The 24,588-nt window shown below is 40.4% G+C and overlaps 1 protein-coding gene and 1 long non-coding RNA gene across 3 annotated transcripts in view; both read right to left on the bottom strand.

Moving 5' to 3' along the window:
* LOC310685468 overlaps positions 1-24,588 on the bottom strand; it is a 190,912-nt gene that overhangs the window by 27,574 nt on the left and 138,750 nt on the right. The gene's annotated exons all lie outside the window — the stretch shown is intronic.
* The window catches only part of FHIP1A (FHF complex subunit HOOK interacting protein 1A), an 85,157-nt gene that overhangs the window by 27,574 nt on the left and 32,995 nt on the right, over positions 1-24,588 (bottom strand). For both annotated transcript variants that reach the window (XM_083457208.1, XM_083457209.1), the window contains exons 2-6: positions 19,410-19,619; positions 17,586-18,212; positions 12,493-12,651; positions 10,659-10,745; positions 169-336 (exon numbers count right to left, since the gene is read on the bottom strand). In XM_083457208.1, coding sequence (XP_083313334.1) covers positions 169-336; positions 10,659-10,745; positions 12,493-12,651; positions 17,586-18,212; positions 19,410-19,514 — 1,146 coding nt within the window. In that variant the 5' untranslated portion in view covers positions 19,515-19,619. The remainder of the gene's footprint in view (positions 1-168; positions 337-10,658; positions 10,746-12,492; positions 12,652-17,585; positions 18,213-19,409; positions 19,620-24,588) is intronic.

Genomic DNA, 24,588 nt, shown 5'->3' with positions numbered 1-24,588 from the left:
AAACAGGGCCAGTGTTGTTTGTAGGTATGAAGTTTTTTAAAAGAAATTTTAAGCACTTTTTAAAGAATATTAAAGTAGCTAAATTCACAAAGGCATAAGCAAAATAAGCTTGCAGTTGTCTAAAACAATCCCACAAAGACGGACATGTTCCTGTTATTCTCATCTCACCCGAAATGGAGTGTTTATGCGGCTTGTGAGGGTGTCCAGGATGTGCACATTCTCATGGCGGTGCAGCAAGATGAATCGGAGGAAGATCTGTAGTAAAGCTGGTTCTGAAACACTCCGCAAGAAGAGATCCAAATAGGCAGTTGTAGTCATTACTTCCTCCACAGTCACCTGGAAATGAGTACACAAATGATTACAGACCACATCAACTTTGCCGCTCTGATTATACAGTCTGTGTGACCTCCACAACGACCTAATAAGCACAGTTTGTTTGTTTTCTGTGGGTCTAAGCCAGCATACATAAAAACAAACATCGGTGTGCTAGTTTGAGTATTTTGATTAGCTAATGATAGTGGCAGTGCTAAGCTAGGAAAGATGGATGCAAACAACAGAACCATTGCAGAGTTATTTGGAACATTCTCTTCCAGTACTTGACTTCCTCTTGAAGATGCTGTTTGCTAAACACCAAAAGGTCTGCTATTTGACATTCAGAGAAGGTGCTTGCAAGAGATGCAGGGTTTTATAAAAATCCTCCTGCTGCATTATATGTGCTCTCTACTTTTCCTGACTCTAGCTTTGCCCATACTGTGTTATGAAGAAAAATCACACTTTTCCAATCAGTTGGAACAAATTCTTGTGAACATGTTTCTTCCAGTTCAGTCAGTCACACAGCACACCTATTTCTTTTGTCTGCTACGGAAGTCAAGGAGCACAAGGTAGCTTACGAAAGCTCACTTTGTTTGCAGCAAGCACACCCTCCATGGATTGCGCATGTTGCCACTTGGTTGCTGCACTAAGAGACATCGGCAGATTTCGAAATCTAGCTAGCTGAGGTTTATTGTAGACACCAATAGTGCCTGGTCCCAGAAGAAAAAATAGATTTGTTGTAAATGCCCCCCAAAAATGGAATTTATGTACCAGCTATAAACTTTCAATTACACCTCAGCTTCTTGTGGTGAATGTTCCGGTTTCTACTAGTGAAACAAGTTACTTTGCTAATGCAGTCCCTAGAAGATCATTCGTCAGTAGGCGTCTGATATTTTAGATCCAGCCTTTGTGTTGTGCACCAAAGGGTGCAAAGTCAGCATTTTCAAAAATACGGTAGTTACGTGCAAGCTTAATAAGCTTAAAAGCACAGATACAAATACATACTGCTCTGCCTGTATGAAAAGGAGCATTAACCATCTTTTGTTTAGTATTCTTCATTGGATAAATGAGGGGGGGGGGGTTTCCTCGTTAAGAAAGAATCAGGTAAAGGAGAGACTCCAAGCTGTCATTTAAGAGCTAAGAGGATTTGGAAAGTACTCCAGTAGATGGTTTTGCATAAAAGGCGCTCTCTCTCTCTCTCTCTGTCTTTTCATGCAACGCATTAGCTGTTTTGTTAAGCAGTTTAAAGATTGTAATCAAAAACATACGTATTAACATCAAAGACCTCAACTAAAGAAAACTTGTTAACACTATGTTTCCATTCATATTTACATACCAAATAGCATCTAACGACTAACCTGTGGACTACATTTGCTTCAAAAGTTTGTGCTATTACTTCTGCAGCATATTTAGGCGTTCACAGTCATATGATTAACCACAAGCTACCACAGATGCAACATGAGCAGTTTTTATTATAGGTGCATTCCCCACCCCCCCTTAATATAAGTTCAAAATAGAAACAAATAAAAGCACATCCAACCATAAAAAACCTAATCACCTCAGTCTTCCTCCGAGTTACATTCATCCTCTAGAGCCACCGTTATAGGCTTCTCAACTTAAGCCATTTCAGAGAGGAAACGACAGGAAAAGACCATATAATGTATTCTGTACCCTGCATATACTAGATTGACAGTCCTCAGCAATACATTATTTATGAGAGAGGGATGTACACTCAGCACTCTCCAAATTGGCTTGAGGACCTGGTTCCTGAGCAAATAAGCTTACAGCCTAACCTTGATTCCAACAGCAGTGTATACACGTTTTTAAAAGCAGGAATGAAGAGCTGAGCAGGCCCGGGCTTTGGTTACCAGCAGTTGCCTATGAGATGTGTGTGTGTGTTTCAAACCTTATTGAAATGCTCTCATATACACAACAGATGTTATTTCACTTAGCCAGGTGAGAGGGAAAGCAGGAGTTACAGAGGCCTCAGAGCATTTAACTCTGTAAACGCAACTTCAGGTGAGGTCCTGATAACCCACAAATTCAACATGCTCTGTACTCACAAAAGGGTTTTCTACACTTTCCATGCCTCGTTAGAAGCTGCCTCCAACATGAATAAGCAATAATAGCAATACTCAAGGTCCTTAAAAAAGGAAGAAGATGAACAATAAAATCACCAGAACTTCAAAGAGGAGTGCAAGATGAAACTTTTGTTGGGACAGAAGTCAACAGCTACAAGATGAGCAAGTCCCTATGTGGACATCTTTAAGCAGGAAACTGCACAAGACCCTATTTGTACATAGGGAAGAACACACCACAGAATACAGGCAGCCTTCTTAACCTGGTGCCTTCCAGAGATATGCACTGCAACACTCATCAGCCTCAGTTAGCGTTGCCAATGGTCAGGTAGCATGTACAGTGGTACCTTGGGTTACATACGCTTCAGGTTACATACGCTTCAGGTTACAGACTCCGCAAACCCAGAAATAGTACCTCGGGTTAAGAACTTTGCTTCAGGATGAGAACAGAAATTGTGCGGCGGCAGCGGGAGGCCCCATTAGCTAAAGTGGTGCTTCAGGTTAAGAACAGTTTCAGGTTAAGAATGGACCTCCAGAACGAATTAAGTACTTAACCCGAGGTACCACTGTAGTGCTAAACATCTGGAGGGCACCAGGCTATAACGAAAAGGTAAGACATTCTGCAAGAGAAACTTTCTAACAGTTTGGAGGAAGTTGTGTTGTATACATAAATGTTGGTTGTCTATAAACCTTTTTAAAGTACAACTGTACTTTTCCCGTGAACTTGCAACAGTGGCCATCTATTACAAAAACTTTTGAAATGGAAATGCTTGCACTGGGGAATTTCGGGGGGAGGAGGGAGAGCCAAAAGCAATATTGAATGCAAACACGGGCCAGGCTCTTGTCACCACTGCTGACACAGCAAAGGACTAATAGAAAAGAACAATAGGAATAGCAGAAACAGAAAATGCTGCAGCAGCTGTCATGGGAGAGGAGGAAGATTTAGGAAATGGGCTGAATTCGCCCTGTTCTCAACACTTTAAGACAGGGGGTGGCCAAAGTGTGGCACACAGTCAGCATGAGAAGGAAGGACTATGACATGTGCCTGGACAGGACTATGAAGGCTTGCACAATATGCATAAATCTTCATTCTTGCAGGGTCAAGCCCATGAAACTACATTCATAAGGAAGATGGGGGAGGGGACAGTGGGTTTTTTACTGTGAGAGATTAATCTTTTATTGACCTGTTTCATATTCTTCAGTCACAAAATGCCTGGGCAAAAAGAAATGTTTTCAAATATTATTATTATTATTATTATTAGTAGTAGTAGTAGTAGTAGTAGTAGTACCCCCCCGCCCATCTGGCTGGGTTTCCCCAGCCACTCTGGGCGGCTTCCAACAAAGATGAAAAATACACTAAAATGTCACATATTAAAAACTTCCCTGAACAGGGCTGCCAAATTCCTCCTGAAAGTTAGTATTGACAGAGACAAACACATCTCATTAGGAAGGATATTCTACAAACTACAGTCTGGGTCAAGAGAATCCTTTACACATGTAGTAGAAGCTTTCAGCTCACAGAACAGCACCTTTGGATTCAACACATAGGCTACAACTGAAGTGCGCTGACTTTAATTTACAAGGTCTGATCAATCATGGTTTACACCAGCTTCTGCTAGTCTGGTACCCTCTAGGTTTTCTGGACTGCAATATCTATCATACCTGACCATTAGCTGTGCTGCATGTAGCTGATAGGAGCTATAGTTCAAAACATCTGGATAGCACGAGCTGGCGAAGGCTTGTTTAGACATTCTGGATGAGGAGGGGCCTCCTGCTCTGCAGAGGATCATAATTAACCTGAAGGATCATGTACACAGCCTGGGAATACCATGGATCCAGCTTTGCTACTGAAGACTTAAGGTGATGACAGTGTGTATACAAATGGTTTTCATTTGTTGAGCTATTCATTTATTTACTTACAGTATTTACAAACTACAGTGGTACCTCGGATTAAGTACTTAATTTGTTCTGGAGGTCCGTACTTAACTTGAAACTGTTCTTAACCTGAAGCACCACTTTAGGTAATGGGGCCTCCTGCTGCTGCCGCGCCGCCGGAGAACAATTTCTGTTCTGATCCTGAAGCAAAGTTCTTAACCTGAAGCACTATTTCTGGGTTAGCGGAGTCTGTAACCTGAAGCGTATGTAACCCGAGGTACCACTGTACACTATGCCAGACACACCTGAGGCAGTGTCCAAGCTTTAAAAGCTAATAAAAGTCACTATACGCTATGCGACCAAGGCTGCAGCAAAACACTACCATTCCCATATAAAAACCTCAGCAGCAACAGAGCTTCTGCTCACTCACTGATAAAAATGGTTTTAAAAGCGAGCGAGTTTTTACTTGCTGGCAGAATGACATCAGGAATGTCCTTTGGGAGGATGTTTCATAGAGATGGTGCACTGTTGGGAAATAGCACTGATACTTGCTCAAAACAGTTTTACATGAGTGGAGAACTGAAAACAGAGGAGACCTTTCCCCCTCTGTTTGCAATGGAAGAGAGGGACCTATGGGAGGATACATCCCCCAAGGTGTGCCAGCTATCCCCTTACATGGAGACCTTGCCATATTATTCATTCTCCGGCAGCCCTGAGGATTTATTATTGTAATAAAAGGGCTAGCTTTGATTACTGCCTGGAAGCTGCAGCAAATGCTGAATACTCTAGCCTACCTTTTCGTTGCGAGATGGCGGGGGGGAAATTAGGCAGCATATAATGTGGACCAAATGGCATGCCTTCTGTCAAAAGAGGATCATGTTTTAATATATTCCAAGGATGACCCAATCTAGTGCTATATTCCTGGGAGGTGCAGCTTAGGGCACCCTGTAGATCTGCACCAAGTTGAAATCTTTTATATTATGTTGGGTCTGTCACCTTTTCTTTCAGCTTGTGGTAGTCTTAAGTCCATGCTTCAACTTTCAGTACTTTAGCTTTTTACACTAACTTTCAAGACCTTGAGCTGCATGGATTCCCCCCCCCCCACTTGCTGCATTTTATCTTATTGCTAAAAATAGTACTGAGTAACTTGTTTTTACAAAAGTGGTATTTAATTTTTTTAATATATGGACTCTATCTCTTAGTCATGAGGAAGTTGCTTAGATAAAATGACATCTGCCTCGAAATAGAAATGGCTTTAGCCAAGGGAATATCTCGCTACATAGCTACGAAGATGTGGTCGCCCCAGAAAAGGCATCATATATGTGCTGTATTAGTACAACTGGAAGCTGGCTACTTTCAGACTGTTCGTTGCAGTACCTTCTGCTTGGCAAAGCTCCCTGGTAAAGCTCACAGAAAGTTCCAAGTTCAATCTCTGGTATATCTAGTTAAGAGGGGACAGCTAGTAGGTGATAAGATGTCTACCTAAGACCCCAGAGAGGGACCATCCATCAGATTGGATAATACTGAGATAGATGAACAAATATTCCAGTATAGACAGCATACTAGGTTCCACCTTTTCCTCCACAGTCTGTGTGGGCATGCTGAGATGAAGAGCGCACAGAAGCAGAAGTTGATGGTCCAGATCTGTTCACACACACCATATCTCTAGTAGGAGTTCACGCTTCAAAAGTCACGTAACACATGCAAGTTCCAAAAGAAAATCAAACTTTGTCCTATCTGCCAGCCCTCAGGTTTCCAGCTGCTGTTGCTGAATGCCAGGCTGACTCTTAAGTAAGACCACTCTCAGCCCTGATCTGATTATGGATGAGGAGGCTGATCTGGTTTGTATCACTGAGACCTGGGTGGGTGAGCAGGGTGGAGTAACTATAAAGTAATTACAATAAACTAGACTGCAAGTGTATTTTGTAGGCTGAATTTCGGGAGAATGGAGACTCCGTATTTCTCCACCAGCAAAGTGAGTACCAGAGAAAAATGAGACAAACTATGGCCTAACAGTTATACAGCAGCCTCTGTCATTCAAAATTCAGTATTCTGAAAATCAGTGCATCCTCACCAGATTAGAATACTATTATAACGTGCTTCCATTTAATTTAGTAAGTTGGGGGGGGTGCTAGAGATAGAAATTGGGTGAGATCTGGAATGTCCTTTTTTCTAATTTATCCATATATTAAAAAATCAGGTGGGTGAGAGAGATAGCTAGAAAACACCATCAAGTCAGTACAAATTACTTGGTGATTACAAATGGTTTGGTAACATAAAAAAGAGTTGTCCCAGAATAGTGAAAAGGTGTTCCTTATCTGGGTCAGCCAGAGACTGTCTATCCTGAATGCAAAGGTCATTACTGTGTAAGTGTCACCTGTTTAGTATTTAAACAAGTTTATGAAAAAAGCAAATAAAGTGAAGAATCCACATGCATGTTAACTCATTTATATCTGATTGAGCATTTTAGTTTCAGCCACCTTTTAGTTTCCCCTCAGATCCACTAGATGGCACACTCCAACCTTCTCTGTCCAAGATGTTAAAAAAGATACAGCAAATGACATTGCTAAAAATTAACATGTGATCAGCATACATTGGGGTAACAAGGGCAAAAAATGATCTAAGAATACCACCACTTTTAATTAAATCCAGTAAGGGATGAGAGTTATCAGCTGTTTGATGTCATATGTCTCTATGATAACAGCTACAGTTTTGGCTGGGGGGTAGGAGGGAACCCCAAATATACTTTTTTTTATTATAACAATTCTTATTGGGAGGTTCTAATAACTTACCACTGAAGTGGTTACATAATCATCTGAGGAGGTTTTACATCAATCCCTCTATTATTTCCCCCCTAACTCAGGAGGTCCAATCCACACAAAATAAAGAATTTGGCCTTTAGTGTTGTGACACCAATGCTTTGAAATAGTCTCTCGCAGAATATTAGATGAGCACCATCTCTGTTGTCTTTACAGTGCCTTCCTCTTTCAAAAAAGCTTTTTAAGCTGAGATCCTTCCCAGTCTACATATGTACTGGAACTGTTTATAAGATGCTTTGTTATTGTTTTATAAATTATTGCTTGCTTCCCTGCTCTCCTCTGGAAAGAAGTGTGGGATATAAATTTGATAAATAAATGTTATATAATTCTAGTGCTAGATTAGACAATAAGCCATTTACAGTGCAGTCTTGCTAATGTCTACTCAGAAATAACCTCAATTCAATAGGACTTACACCCACGTAAGTAATGATTACAGCTGCAAAAGTAGATTTTTAAAAACAAAACAAAAATCCATGCTGAAGTAAAAAAAAACCACTGAGGTTGGTGGTAGCTCATCTCTGGAAGTGGCAGAAGTTCTAACTGAAGACATTCTGCAGATGTTAATATATTTAATACAAGGAAACAGAAGGCACTTTTAAAATTCTACATTAATTACTAGACAGCAAATTTTATTCGCAGGGGACGCTGTACCCTTTGACGACTTCATCTATAATTTGTCTTACCAGTAATGAAATGATCACAAGTTTCATTACAAACTGGCCTTTTGGACTTTGGTGTTTATTTTTCCTCCTTTCTTCATTTACCAAAGCTTCAGTTAGAAGAAGCATTGGTATTTGTACCATCTGGCCATATAAAATAAAAAAGTGCTCAAACGTACTTCCCAGAAGTACTGCTCAAATGTTTCTTTTTTCTTTTTAGTAGAACTTAACCACTTAGAACAGGTAGTTCTGGTGTTCAAATCACACAGAATCATAGAACTGTAGAGTTGTGAGGGATCACAAAGATCATCTATTTCAACTCCCTGCATTTCTGATCCAGATGCAGGGAAGTCCTTTGAAGGTACTGATAATGCCTCGGTTCACATTCACTCCTAGGATTTATTTATTTTTCCTCATACCCAGAAGGAAAGTTTTGTTTCTCTGCAAGTACATAAACCATTTGAAAACACATACATAGACATTTAATTTTATTTGTACTTGTTTTGTGCCAACATGGTGATGAGACAAGACAAGAAAGAGCTTAAAAGTCTTGACAGGTAAAGATGACAGGACACACTGACAAATCCAAAGGAAATAAGGACACTTTTTCGGCAATATTAATAATTCTATTAATTATCTACATGGCAGGCTGAACTGAGAGCCTTTCAAATGCTAATGAGACTGTCACAGCAATCTCTCATTTAAACAGCTGAAGCGCTCATGCTGAAGCAATGCGACAATGCGCTGCCGAAATACCACTCCATGCTTCAGATGTGCTGCCAGGCCCCAGGTTACGTTCTCCCCCTCGAGTTTGCCAAAGCATAACTTGATAAGATTGATGGATTGCAGTTGGAATACATCACAATCATTTAGGCAACACATCCAAAACATGTTTAAAATGGGAGGGTGTCATGGATCGATGCTGCAGAGAAAGAAGCTGTGAAGAGATAGGGCAGATCCCTGTCCCTGAACTAAATCCCACAGGAAGGGGATCTGAGGCAAACAGTCACAACAAGAACCTTCCTCACAAAATAAAAATGAGCAAAGCAAATACTGACAAATCACCAGGTCCACGCAAGAGTTCTTAAGGAATTCAAATGTGAAACTGGGTGAGTGAGCAGAAAAATGACCAAAGCAATTCAATGATACCTGCGAGGGAGATGCTAATTTCATGGATACTCTCATGGGGTCTGAACTGGCCGTGACTGACAAGGAACGAGACCTTGGGGTCATAGTACATAGTTTGATAAAAAACATTGATCCAGCGTGTGACAGCTGTGGAAAAGGTGAATGCCATGCTAGGGATCATTAAAATGGGAAAGAAACTAAAACTGTCAGTGACATAGTGCTGTTATACAAATCTATGGTGTGACCATGGTTGGAATACTTAGTGTACAGCTCTGGTCACCTGATACTGTAGAACTGGAGAAGTTTCCCAAAAATGCAGCCAAGGGGACAGAGCAACTCCTCTATGATGAAAGGTTACAATTATGCCTGGGCAATATTGATATATTGTCCAGGACTGGTATGTGGGGCAGACTGTGATGACAGCTTCACTCAGTGATATATCGCTGGTCACCACTCTTGAGTACAGCTTGTTCCATCCTCCGCTTCTTTAAACTGCTGCCCTCGCCTCAGCCAAGCAGTTTTACAGAGCTGCCGACCCGCCATTGGCTCTCAGTGGCAGGATGGGGGCTCCGTAAAAGTGCTCCCCCTCCCCAGCTGGGAGAGCCCTGCCCCCGCTTGCATGTGAGTAGGAGAGGGATCGGGGCTGCTTAGCTGGGGAGCACAGCCTCCAGCAGGATAGGGTGCCTTTGCATGCCACACCTTGCAGACCACGCCCGGGAGGGTGGGATGTGTCATTCCTGCTAGGGCAAATGACCCCTGCACACCCGTGTGGGCAAAGGCGATGACAGTCAAATGCATGGAGCCTGACAGGTTCCATGCGCTTGGCTACTGCTGCTTGGTCCATCTTCGGGGAGTGGACGGCAAGCGGACAAGGTAGCTCGCCCGTCCCCCATGCCAGTGAAGGCAGAGGGAGCTTGGCAAGGAGCCCCACGGTCCTTGCTGCTCCAGTGCAAGCTGCAGGGGACTCGGGACTGGCTGCGCTGGGGGCAGGAGCCTGTCCACCTCCCCTGGCTGAGCAGCAGGCTGAGACCAACTGTACTGGCCACAGCCCGCGAGGCGCTGGGGTGAAAGCTCCTCAGCTCCCACAATGAGAGCTGCAGCAGTTTCACCTGGCATCAATGGAGCTTTTTTCAAACCGCGATGTTTGGTTGGTGATACACCACGATGTTGAAAGCCCAACGTCACGCAGGCCTAGTTACAACTTTGGGTGCTTTTTAGTTTAGAGGAAAGTAAAGTAAAAGGAGAGATAATAGAAGTGTAAAAAAATGTGCATGGTGTAGAAGAATTGGATTCTGGAACTCTGGGACATACTAGAACTTAATGGACCGTCAGTGACTACTAGTTGCAGTGGCTATGTTCTACCTCAACTGTCAGAGGCAGAGTAGGGAAAGTGCTGTTGTGTACAGGTCCTGCTTACTGGTTTCCCATAGGACTCTGGTTGGCCACTGTGAACAACCATTTTAAGAATTATATCAGCAAGTCAATTTAAAGTCAACTATTCAAATATACTCACTTCGCTAGCAGAACTACCTGCCATGTTTCTCTGAATTACTATGATTTCAACCAGGCAAACATTTTGTATTTGATTATAGATCAAATAGCAACTTGAGGGATGTGACCTTCTGCTGCTATATCAGCAGATGCCTAATGAGTAATTCAAGTAAAGAAACTGGGCTAAAGTAGTTATGCTTCGATTGGTCCATCTTCATCACACATGTAATATTCTTAAGACATTGAAAATGGCTGCTGATTTTTTTAAAAAACAAAAACATATGAAAAACACTGACCTTATGCAATGCTGGGGCCATAACTGGTACCAGAAAACCATTATAAATGTAATTCACAAGCTGCATCCGAATCAAAGGATGTGCCACCTAAAGAAGTGAAGGGAGAGTGATCATGGGATTTCAATCAAAAAGGCATCTAGAGTATCAAACTTAAGTTATGATTTAACATATTTTTCTGAAGTTCACAGAAAAATTAAATAGTAATAATAATTAACCTCTGATAAAAGTCCTCCAACCATCTTTACACAAATGAAGAGATAAACTATAGCTTATATCCTATGCATAGAACCCTATTAAATTCAAGATATGCTTACTTGTGTATATAAGCATATGTAGAACTGGGCGGTATATTTAAGGGAAATTAATTCATATGTAAGTAAAGATCAAAAGGCTCATATCCCTATGTCATACAATTTAATGGTGCAAGATGATAGATTAATAGCCACCCAAGTGTACATTGCAGCCTACTGAGGTCATTTTAGAATGGCCAAGCTACTATTAAATTTATCAAATTATAGTGAAGCAACAGAAAGACCATTATTTATGTTTCAGCTTTTCAATACATAGCAACATTATTTCAATAATTCACAAACCAGTTTTTCCGCAACTACTATTCTGTAGTGAGAGAAACGCAGAAATGGACCATGTGAGGCACCTGGTGACTTTTCTGGCAAATACACTTTTTCAAAGGCCTTCTTATAATACAATAATACAATACATTTAGTCAACTTCATAATAAATGTTTGCTATAGAACAGACAGCTTTCTGAATTTGGAAGTCAAAAAGAAAGAAAGACAAAATGAGGACCCTTTCCCCCTACATGCATCACTTTTGTAAAGAGAATAAAAACATGAATTTTTCTACATTGCATATACAAACACTTCCATCCTGTATTTTCACTAATGAAACTGAGCAAAGTTGCATAACTCAGATAAAGCTATAGATACTGAACAGCCTTGCTGCAATAAGAATCCCAAGCACAGCATCAAAGAGATATAAAATGTGATTTTATCATTAGACTGGAGAAGAACAAAGACTCAAAAGAGCGAAAATCTAATTAAGAAATAATCAAGAACAAAGAACATGAGAAGACCAAACAGAATTTAATTTAGATTCGTGAAACATACTTAACCTCCTGATCAGCTCAACCACAATGAAAATGGTTCACAGCTTTTGGGGTGCATTTGTGTGCAAGCATCTAACTGTTATGAGAACCTGATCATAAACTAGCATAATTAGCCCAGACAACCACAATGTTCTGTCTGAGAAATAAATCTTTGATTTTAGAATCAATAAAGGGTGTTCAGTCAACCATCTTTAGGAAGAGGGCAATGTTAATAAAGAGAAATATGTATCTGATTTATGAGGAATATTTGTTATGTAAATCACAATTATTAATACTTGCCTCTACTCACAAGAAACTTGCTCTCTCTTGAAATCAAGACTGAATATTTAATTATACAAACTGTAAATATTCACAGAATAGGGTTTGATTCAACTATGCCCTTAATGTGGACAGAACGCCTTCTGTTCATCAAAAAGCATTTGATCTCATTAAGACCTCTGGTAATGAAAACTATTTGCACCCATTTCTCCTTCCCCCTCCCATGCTACCTTCCCCCACTGTCCCCTATCTCTCTGGAGGAGATTTGGAAAGGAAGGAGAGGGATGCTGGGCAGAAAAGGAATCAGCAAAAATTGCTTTTTGCTCGCCTTTTGTTAGCAGAGGACATGGGATTAAAAATCCTCCCACAAATGGAAGAGCACAAATGGACATCATCCACATATTTCAAAAGGCTGGTTTCATAAGCAGGCTCTTTCCTTGAGTCCAGTACCTGTATTACAGCATTGCAGAACTCGAGGGAGTTCATGAATTGGACAAGAGCTGGAGAAAGAAGCCAGTCGTCTTTCAGCAGACAGTGCCATTCTTCTCCTTTGTCTTCCAGCTTTGTAGGCAAAGATGAGTATAGGCCACTTAAGCCTGTGGCTAGCACCTGAATTGAAGAACATAAAGGGAGGGGGAGAGAAAGCAACTATTTAAAGATAGTGTTTGCATCACTGATAAGCTTTTCATTAAGACAGAGCTGAGATTTCTTGGAATATAAACAAACAAGTTAAGTAAACAAACAAAGAGAACTAGTTGTTAAGAGCACTAAACATCGAAAGGGAGACACATGTATGTAAATTATCAACAACATGTGGGCAACACACAGTAGACACAGGACACTGAAATAAAAAAGTGGCTCCTTTCTTTGCATCTGCTGCAAGCTTGAATGTTTGAAAAGTGCAAGATTCACACTTCCAATGTAAGCACCTGTGTAGATGCAGGAAACACATCTGATGAGTATGATGTAGGTTAGCAGATAGATCAGGTATGCGAAACCCCAGCAAGGAAGGCCAATAGTAACAAGCGTTGTAGTTCAACAACATCTGGAGGGGCAAAGGTTCCCCACACCTGCCTTTGTGTTTGTATAGCAGAATTTGTTGCTCTAGATTTTTGTAACAGCTCAGCTTGCGTGGTATATGGTTGCTTTAATGCAAAAACGGAAGTTGTGCTTTTTTCCGCAATTTGTATTTTTCATCTGTTTCTAAAATATAAGCTGTAGGTGTCAATGAAAACAACGTACTCACAGAAGAATTTATGTGATTTGTTCTCACAGCCTTACCACCACCTTCTGCCTAGAGAACAGTGCAATTTCTGGAATGGACATACAAAATCCATGCTCAGTGCACTAACCATAACTGTATGTTTATACATGTCGATCTATATTACTATGAATGCAATTGACCCTTGGATCAACACAAGCAAGACTTACTAAAAGAATACTAGGTGGAGCATTGCAGGTTTTTCTCTGAATGTAAAAACCCAGTCTAGGCAGAAGCCATAAAAGGAATTATGTGGGTTTTTTTAAAAAAAAAACATTATAGTTATTGACGGGAAGTGGTGGATGTAAGTTCTTAGCCTTATTCCAACAATCAATGCAAAGACATGGGAAGAATAAATATTACGAGTCACGCAACTTTAGTTTTACAAGAGCCAGTTAAAGCTATTCTACTTGTAAATCATTTTGAGTACTGGGATGATAAGCCTGATTTTCTAGAGGCACCAAGTTGAAACATTAATTTTTTTTGATTGACAGGCATAAAAAGACTGCCAATATGTGTTTCTCTGCATCTATTATGTTCTTTACTCGCTTATTCCATCACCCAAGCTACAATTAACAGAACTGTGGGGGTGAAAAGAAGCTATAGTCAGAGTAAACTTTTAGAAAGACTAACTATAGCAACATTCCTGCATGGTTGGGTTGCACGTTAGTCATGTAGACAATCCAATAAATACACAACAATTTTATTCCGCAACGTAGCTAGTGCAGACAGCTACCGTTTGTCAGTAGTGGTATTATTGACAGTTGTCAACTTTCTTCCTATCCTGCCCCAAGTAACCTTTAAGTTATTTCAAAAGGAACAAGAAAAAGGAGAATAAACAAAGAATTCTTCCCCAAGTATGATACACTGCTTTTCTCTTCCCTAGTCATGCAGTTCCCAGTTAGGAAAATGCTTCAAAAGTTAAGGTAACCCCCAGCTTGCCCATGCAGCAATGCTGACCTTCCACTCTGCTTATCCTCTGTTTCTTGCATGATGTCAGCTCTGCACAGCTCATCCATCAGATATTTAATATAGTATTGCAGGATGGCTGCAATCCACAGTACTCTAGACCTGATCAAGGGTGTCCCTGCACACAGGGGGCTGCTAAGAAGTCCATAGCATTAGAAGGGCTGCCCTGCTTTTTCAACTAGTTGAAGTTTGCATAAGGGCACACATTCTGGAATGGCCTAAGGTTGAATGCTTGCTTCTGCACTCTAGCTATCATTATTTTAATTACAGGGGAGGGATTTTGACATTCAGTACAATATCACGCCAAGCTTTCTTTTAATTGAATCAGAATTTAGATTATTTTATTACATTCACGGGCAAATAGCAGTGAAAGAAATCCTTTAATCATTCTGTATTTTTTGCCTGAGTGAACGATGGATGCTAACCAGATCCCTGCGGCATCATTCTGATTTTTCGCGAAGGCAGTATAGAACTCCCCGAACTGCAAAGATCAAACTCACAAGACCAACACATTATGGGTCTTTAAAAAGTGAGCAGCCCTCAGGAGCGGACTCTGATATTTTATTATAGACTTGGGCTAGCTACCTTTTACATACTAAGACAATCATTCTAATTAGGAATGTGTTTTGTCACTCAAGGCCCCCAACTGTTTGAAGGTTAATACAGCTTGCTTTAATCTTCAGAGTAAAAAGTCATTCTAAAAATTAATTGGCAAATGTAATTATGGAAGTTACAGCATGGATCTAATAAGGGTATCTACCTTGGGGACAATTTTAAAAAATGAGTACTCTTTAGATGTATCAATTTAAATGAAGTCAACAAGAAAATGTCTATGCTAGAGACTTATTACTCAGTGCTTGCAAGTAAAACTGTAATCTTGATATACATTTAAAGAGATTCATTAGAAACAGGGTAGAAAGTTGTTTCATAATGTGCCATTCAATTTTTTACATGCTGTGACCCACGTTGTCACTCTCGACACACACTCTTCCAGGAGGATCTTTAAAATAATATCAAAAAGGGCTCAGGCTACTATTGTGTTAATTTTAGACTAAAACTTTCCTTAACTATGCAACTTATTTTGAGCCTATCCGATTTCATTTCTTTGTATACCAGGTGAGTGGGGGAGAAAGAAAAGCATTCTCAGATATTTGGACCTACTTGCCTGTTGCCCTTGCCAACAAAGGTCGATATAGTTAAAGCTATGGTTTTCCCAGTAGTAATGTATGAAGTGAGAGCTGGACCATAAATAAGGCTGATTGCTGAAGAATTGATGCTTTTGAATTATGGTGCTGGAGGAAACTCTTGAGAAGATCAAATCTATCTATTCTTAAGGAAATCAGCCCTGAGCGCTCACTGGAAGAACAGATCCTGAAGCTAAGGCTCCAATACTTTGGCCAAATCATGACAAGAGAAGACTCCCTGGAAAAGACCCTGAAGTTGGGAAAGATGGAGGGCACAAGGAGAAGGGGACGACAGAGGACAAGATGGTTGGACAGTGTTCTTGAAGCTATGAACATGAGTTTGACCAAACTGCAGTAGGCAGTGGAAGACAGGAGTGCCTGGCGTGCTCTGGTCCATGGGGTCATGAAGAGTTGGACACGACTAAATGACTAAACAAAGCCTGTTGTCCTGGAATAAAGGGTGCCACGTCTCGCCTCATCACTTGATGTGAAATGGGAAGTGCCACCTTCCCTTCCCTACTGCCACTTCCTACCTGCTCTGCCAGTGCCATATGCCCTGCTGCATTCGCCAATGACAGAGAAGTGCCACTGTCATTGGCACCGATTTTTTGAAAAATCAGGCTGATTTGGACGAGGTCTTGCCCAATATCACATGTGATACTGTATTCTCTGCAAGACTGGCGCCAATAGTAGTGGTGTTTCCCTGCTGCTTGTGGAGGCAGTGGGGCTTCTGCCACCTGAGGCAATGGCCTCGCCCTGCCTCATGGCTGGGCTGGTACAAAAAGTACGTGAGAAGGTTTGGATCCAGACATAGTTGAAACGGAAAGCAAATCAAGTCATTACCAATTTGCCCCATTGATTGCAGCATAGGAGCCAACACCTAGGGGACAAGGTCCCTTTGCCCCGCCCCTCTAAAATATTTGAAGGGGCCGGGACCCGCCAAAGTTGATGGGCATTACCATTCAGACGGTGTGCATGCACCGCATCTTGTGCTTGGTGGGGCCTACCTGCCCCCCCCCCAATATTTCATTCAAGTTGGTACCCCTGGATTGCAGTAGGAACTAATTTCAATTAACTTAGCCCAACCTAACGACACTCAGGAACAAGCTGCATCAGGCAGTTGCCCCAACTGTTATCATAGCAAGATCAACTGCAAAGGAAGATCAGTCCAGTTTCATTGGATCATCTTCAGTTCAACACTTTGTTCCAGTTATCAGTCTAATCTGGCCACCATTAGAAACACGGATACACAATTAATCACTTCATTCCAGCATTATCAAAGTGTTCTCCCTTCTCTAGCTCCTTTCCCTGCCTAATTTTTTTTGACTGATATGAACCACTTTCAAAGTATTTGTCTGAAAAAGCCAGATACGCATATAATAAATAAATGATGAGGCAGCAGGTCAAAGGATAGCGGGAACTGAATGGAGGCAGGAAGCAGAAGCAGCAAGTGTGAAGTTAGCTTGGTTTGAACGCTGCTAGTTTCTGACTTGAAAGAATAAAAAGGATTCCTTTGGGAATCACCTTCCACGAACTCATAGGAACTAATGCAAGTTGGCATGTGTGTCGTTGTGATAGGTAGGTGGTGGAGCAGAAGGAAAACAACTAATTCTTGGCTACTGTGAGTTCAGTAAGATTAAGTTGGAGCGAAATAGTTTGATTTGTTTTAAAACAAAATGTAACTAGCTTAACTGGAGAGATTTTTGAAAATTTCAACACTTTACAGTTTTAACACCTAATGCAAATGTTTTATTCAAAAAACTGTCTGATCTTCAAATGGCACATTATAATACCATGTTAACGTTGGTATACTAATACCAACGTTAATTAGACCCAAATGGCCACCTAAATATCATACTTTGATATTATCCCCACTAAATGACATGTATTTAGTCCCTAATTTGTTCATTTTGCTCCAGATAAGTTTTCTGTTGAGGAGCAAATTATAGTATAAAATTGACCACAATTAAATACAGACTGGTTCAGAAAGATGCCCCTGATGCCACCACTTCCCACTTCTGCAATAGCGTAACAAAATGTACCAAATAAATTCAGTTCTGCTTTGTTGATGGGGAAAATATCAAGAGGGGGGGTTTCTTTAGAGGGTAGGGTCAGAAGAAGCAACTTACCGGACAGAAGTAAGTGTTTTCTACTATATGGTTAGCAACAACATTGTTTTCTGCAGAAAGTGACATTATAAAAAGCAGTGCATCACGAGCCTGTTGGCCCACAGTCCCTTCTCGGTGAATGAAAGGAATCAAGAGAGAGAAAATTAGGAAGTTTGCAGCTCCTTGGTCCTCACTGGTATGGAAAAAGAGTTCTAAAATAGATGGATCTTTGGCTAGGATTGAGCACAGCTGGTTGAGAAGAACCACCAGCTCAGCTTCCACGGCTGGTGTAGTAGTTCCTGAGCAAGAACTCAGCAACATCATCAAAGGTTTCAAGATGGGCTTGTGATGCAGCAAGGGCTGGTGGGACTGAGTGACAAGCATTTCGTACATCTTCAACTGTTCAATTTTCATCTCATCAGTGAACTCCCGTCTGAGACTCCAAAGGAAGAGTTTCTCCATGATATTCTCGGTAACAACGAACTCCAGGATAGGTCCCATGGCAGCATCTTTTGCTTGTTCTTCGATTAACAGGAAGAGCATGTGTTCTACGTAATTCTGCACAGTGCTGGCCTCATCAGGAGGAATTGCCCCATATTTTGCCTGAATATTTTTCAAAGGGTCATGCTTCTCTAATATTTTCACCACCTAGAGAAACGTGAAACACATTCTCGTTATCAGAGTGAAGAGGTTCTTAACTAACCTTTTAACTGAAACCCTATTTTTCCCTAAACTCAGTCTTCAAAATTGCTAGACTGAATCACTGCTTTAAGCTCCCAATGTAAAAACATCTATTGAACAAAAAATTTATTGAACAAATGCAGCGAAGTGCCTCTCAAAATGGACCTCAGAATGGATTGCAGAGATTAATAATTTAATCAAGTAGCAAACAACTTATAAATTAGCAATAGGAATTAATTTATGAAAGCACATTTAAACAGCTCATACACTACTGTATCTAATAGGTTTGTTAAAATATTATTTATTTAACGTATTTATATTCTGGTCTTCAACCCCAATGGTTCTTTAATTGCCTCATAACATTATGTAGCAAGCTACAACTAGTCACAATCCTTGTAACTGAAAACATTAAAAATGGGAGTGCTGGCCAACCAAGTTGCAAATACCAAATTCAGTACTGAGAATGTCTTTTGCTAATTCAACTTCTGGGAGAGCTGGGTAGCTGAAGCCATGATTAAGTGGCATCATTTGCTTGTATAAACGCTAAGAGGGTGTGTTAGGTCAATCCCCAACATTACAATGGAAGGATCTCAGGTGACAAAAACAGAGGAAGGCAACTTGACTGTAGACATGTGTCAGTCAATGTGAACAATACTGGATTAAAAGAGATCATTGCCTGGTGCTGTAAAATGCATCTCCTTAGTCTGCACACCTGTACAAAGCCAGCTTCAATAGGATTTAAGCAGCCTAACCATGTGCAGGTTTGCATCCAATACTAATATATAATTGAGCCTTATCTTTAAAATCCACTAGGCCGTCAAAGCATGAGAATTCAAAGTTATATTCTAAATTTTATCTCCTTTCATTAAATCTAAATCTCCCAGCTCTTTCTTTAGCCTATCCATCAAACAGAGCTATGCCCCTTTATTATTACATGTGATGTTAACTAAATAATGGAGGAGCAAGATTCTACCATTTTCCAGAACAAGAACAGAAATGGACTTGAGTGTTAGGGAACAGACTAAATGCTGTGTATTGGCAGCTAAAACCAACTTCCACTCTTTTTGTTGTTTCTTGATTGTTGTTGTTGTTTTGGAATGGATTCTTACCAGTGCAACCAACTTTAAAAACCAACTGAAGAAAAGCTTCCCTGAGCTACTTTACCTGTGCCCAGTGAGTTTTAAACACTATCATGCAGGTTTCTGGGTCAACTCCTTCGAGGCTCACAGCCTGATGCTTTTTCCTGCCACTCGCACCTGTGGACATCATAAACTCTCCAAAGTTCAATTCTATGAGGCCATATTCAATTTCCTTTGCTCTCTTCTGCTGCTGATCACTGCATCACAAGAGTCAAGTCTGGAGAGCATCTTTGATCTGCAAAGAAATCAAAATTCATAAAGAAAAAAACATATGGGATTTAACAGCAATGTAAAGCAACTTAAGATTTTAAAAGATATACTGGGAATAATGTGATATTATACACATGGTCCTGGATCTCTTGCGACACAAGTCTGCATCTTCTCACTTCTTTATAGTATTACATATCCCTGGCGGAAAACACTAGAAGAGGGATATTGCATTCATCTCTTGCTAGAGGGCTTCCCATAGACATCTCATTGGATGCTATGGGATACAGGATACTGAACTAGTTAGGCAGGCCTTTGGTTTGATCCAGAAAGGTTCCTCTTACATACTTTATTGTTTTACTAGATTAACCCATGTTTCTGACAAAGTGATCATTTCTTGATTCTGTGCTATGTGAAGAACACCATAGTCAGAAGTATGTTGTGGGAAAGGTTATCATTCCTCCCCTGGGGGGGGGGGGAGTATGGTGAAGGATGTTTATAACTAGAATGGGGTCCTTGGCTTAGAAAGGCAAAGAGCTTTCGATAGGCTTCTGTGGGAGCTACTAATTGGAAGAACACAAAAGCAAATTAAAGCTAAATTTGGTACACGTGAAAATACATCATGCCTTTCCCTATATTATCCTTGGTAACTAAGCAATACTAACAACAAAAGCTGAATACATATGCAAGGTTGAGGGCCTTTTAAAAAGATTTCTGACAAAAACAGCTATTCATTCAGAAACACGACCTTTTTTGTTGTTGCTGTTGTTAATAAGAGCAAACTGTGTGAAATTACAGGATGTGAAAGAGCGCAGGGTGCCCACACTGTGGTTTGTACCAATGGTAAAATGCCATGAAAAATAAAGAGAAGTTCCTACATGTAATCAATGCATCATTTTGGTCAGATAAATGACAGCATACCACCATCCTGGTCACATTCACACATAATGGGAAACCATGATTTTGCACTAGTTATAATGAGCCTGAGCCAAGCCTTGGGTTAGTGTGCTCCCCTGCTCTTCATTCTCCTCCCACATAGCCAGGAGAAATAGCCAGCATTTCATTTCACAAAATCTTTGCTTGTTGCGTCATAGTTTATCACAAACTGTTATTGAATAAATCAGCTTCATAGCCCATGAAACTGACCACACACATGGTCATGCAACAATAAATTCATTAATCAAAGGTGCTGCAACAGACTAACAAGAGTTAGATTCTTGGACTCAACTGACAAGACAAAACAATATTATTTTATTCATTCATTCATTCATTCATTCATTCATTTGCTTGCTTGCTTGCTTGCTTGCTTGCAATTCCGGTTGTTATTTGGCACATGGTGCTAGCAGTGTTATCCGGTTCTTTGCATTTCAGAACAATTAATGGGAATGGGTGAGGGATGTGTTTTGCTACCCAAGTAATACATCTTAGGACTTCTACTCCATATATAGTCCTTGGTAAACCACCTTGGAAGTGGTCCACCTTAATTACTGTGCTGCTTAACAAGTATGGAAATTAAGACAAATTATGCTGATTTCAGAAATGTGCTTGACATTATGAACAAACCAAAAGACCTTTACAACTGCTGGGAAGTAAATATTAACTGCCTCATCATGTTAATAATCCCCCCAAAATAACTTTTCGCAGCAAAATTGCCCAGCCAACATTTGGTTAGATAATAAAACCGTTCTGCAACTAATTCAATATGTCTCTGTAATATAAGTGTGGGGAACCTGTGGCCATGCTTGCTGGGCCTGATGGGAGTTCTGCTCTCATCTTGGAGGACCATTTCTGCAGTTGATACTGGCACTACTGATGGCGCTATCGATTTCCACAGGATTCTGTATTGTCCTGCGTGCTCTTTAACATCTAAGATATTGCTGGGATAAGTCATTCTGAAATTTGGGGGAAGATTTTATCAATTTACTGATGGCATCCAGCTCTATTTCTCTTTGTCAGATTAACGTAAGGCAGTGAATGTGCTGAACCAGTGCCTGGAATCAGTAATGAGTTGGATGAAGGCCAATAAACAAGCTCAGTTCTGACTAGATGGAAGTTCTGAGAGTATACAGTTCATCTATTCAGGGAGATGGTGTTCTTTTATACTATAATAGATTCTCATATGATCTAAGTGCAACCAGAAATATTTGGAGAAGGAAAGAGGCAGGTAATTTAACAAGGAGTGATCTGGACAGTGGCAGGGTGAGCAAGAATACAATGAGAGAAAAGGTTTTCTTCTCAATAAGTGTTCTACTGAGTGGGATTGTTTTAACAAGTAAATTCAACTTTATCACAGAGGGGCAGAGTGTTTTCACTTATTCAGAGCCAGAACAAAAACAGAGAAATTCCCTTCTGTACACTAGATTCCCAGTTATTTTGAAACTAAATAGAATGTGGATTACAGCCTCCCTTCAAAGTTTCCAGAAAGGTTTGCATGATTGTTGCATTTACTGCAACAGACAAAAAATAAGAGTTGTATGGCACTTCTAGAGATTAACACATTTATTATGAAGTACAGTTTCATGGACTACTGGACTAGAGTCTACTTTATCATGAGACTGATCAAATGGATTGACACAAAAAATCAACTATACATATGTTCACCTTAAAGGTGCCACAAGACTCTTTGCATTTCTTCACATTGCAATATTTTCTCTTCCTCACAGCTGTTTAACAGGAAACATGTGTAGCCTGTTTCCATCCTGATAAACCATGGTTCACTGTGATATCAAAACACAGTAGCAATCAAAAATCCTTTCAATTTATTCAGGAATATTTATTGTGCAAACCAAGATTACAGTTCTGCAGACTCAATTGCATATGGTATGTACTTTTACCAAAATACTAAGTTTGTTTATTGGGGGGGGGGGGGGGGTCATCCACCAATTTGAGCCACCGCACCTGCTTTAAAATGAATTACAATTTGGTTCACATTTTCAGTGAAATGTTTTTCTCCAACACATTCAAGTATAAAGCAGCAAGCACACACAGATTTTGCAAGGAAATAGCAGCCCCTAGGAGGATAAGACAAGTAACTGCACGGATTCTTTCACAAATACATCTAAATTCAGAAATACTGTGCCACAGGGGTGAGGGAAACACAAGTGCATGTCAAAACTCTCTTTCTCTTCACATTGTCTCACATTCATCTTTGGATATGTGCCTCTTCAAGTTCTTTCCACTCCTTTCTGTTGTTTGCTTTCTGTATCCACATAAGCCCTACTGTTTCAGATACAGTGGTGCCTCGCAAGACGAAAAGAATCCGTTCCGTGAGTCTCTTCGTCTAGCGGTTTTTTCGTCTTGCAAAGCAAGCCCATTAGCGGATTAGCGCTATTAGCGGTTTAGCGGCTATTAGCGGCTATTAGCGGCTTAAGGGATTAGCGGATTAGCTGCTAAAAGGCTATTAGCAGCTTAGTGCCTTAGAAAAAGGGGGTGGGGAGCGGAAAAAAAAACCCAGGAATCGCAAGACATTTTCGTCTTGCGAAGCAAGCCCATAGAGAAATTCGTCCTGCGAAGCACCTCCAAAACGGAAAACCCTTTCGTCTAGCGGGTTTTCCGTCTTGCGAGGCATTCGTCTTGCGGGGCACCACTGTATAACATAGGTGTTTGTGTCCTTGGTCTTAAAATCGTAGAGTCTCCACACTAGCACTGCATGTCAAACTAGCCTCTAAATAATGTCTAATCTGCCACTTAGACTATTGATATAAAAAATGGAGTTTCTTTCACACTCCAACTAAGAAAGGAAGCTGGGTTTAATTGGTTTCAGATTCCTGTATAGATGTGTGGCATTACTCTCCATCTTGGTCATCCAACAACCAACAGCAATATCTACTGGATTTGGACGACATGAATCCAAAGTTTCTGTCTCTCTTTACTTTTTCTGAAAGTTGGTTTGAAGGGTGGATTCAAACTCCCACCAGTCCCAGATTAACATGGCTGATGCTCAGGTGTGATGAGAGTTAGAGTCCAACAATATCTGGCCTGCTCTAGAGGCATAGCACATGTATCTATCTTGAAAGCACAATAAAATGTTATCTAGTACCATCTTAATTGCATCTTTAACAAATAGCCAAAAAGCATTTAATTTTTAACAATGTTCACAATTATGAGATGTGCAGGACTGCTACACACTTCCACTTTTTAAAAGGGCATTGGAATACTTGTGTAAAAGAAAAGTTTAACCCTTAGATTCATTTGGAGGCAATTTTAGAGGTATGGTACACTGCTGAAAATTGCCTCCTTTCTTGTTCCAGTTGATTCCCTTCCATCAGTAGAAAGTCACCGCTGGATATTATTATATGCTCTTTTGTTCTATCGTCTTCAGGAGAATTACTGCCCAATAGCTTTTAACAGGGTTTTATCTGAAAGTAAGTTAAAATATGCTGGTCAAGAGAAAATAAATTTGAGCAACTGCTGTACTTGTAAACCAGCCTAGGAGTGTTTTAGGGCACAAATTGGTTGTAATTCAAGGACACGCTACCTCATTACTTGGAGGCACTACAAATTCCAATGGCACAAGAGTTCATTTCTGTTGGAAACAACTATTAAACAAAATCAGAATACAAGTCCTGTATAAATGCAACTGGCTCTGTTACATATTGGCTCTATGATATACTGGGTGGCCTCCTTGTCTGAAGATACTTGCCCTTAGCAAGCTGGCATGTGAATTCGTAAATCTGTGGATATCCGCCTAATACTCCATCTGTACAGAACAACCATTTCTCATGAATGCTGACAAGTTTCAAATCTGAGGCAATCCAGGATACATGCAAGTTCAACGGACACGGGGTTGCCATATGTCGTCTTTTACATGGGTATGTAAAATGACATTCACCATAGCAATCCATAGTTAAAAATATAAGTTGGCAAATGTGTCTTTTTGGCTCTTCAAAATATGGCAACCCGAAAATGACATGAATGCTTACCCAGAAGTTATGCTGTTCATAAATTCATTGATCCCACTAACATTAACTACCCCAGAAGAAGCTTTAAATTTAATA

Source organism: Podarcis tiliguerta, assembly GCF_965153285.1.
Source record: "Podarcis tiliguerta genome assembly, chromosome: 9".
NCBI lineage: Eukaryota > Metazoa > Chordata > Lepidosauria > Squamata > Lacertidae > Podarcis > Podarcis tiliguerta.
This window is presented reverse-complemented; position numbering and strand designations above follow the sequence as displayed.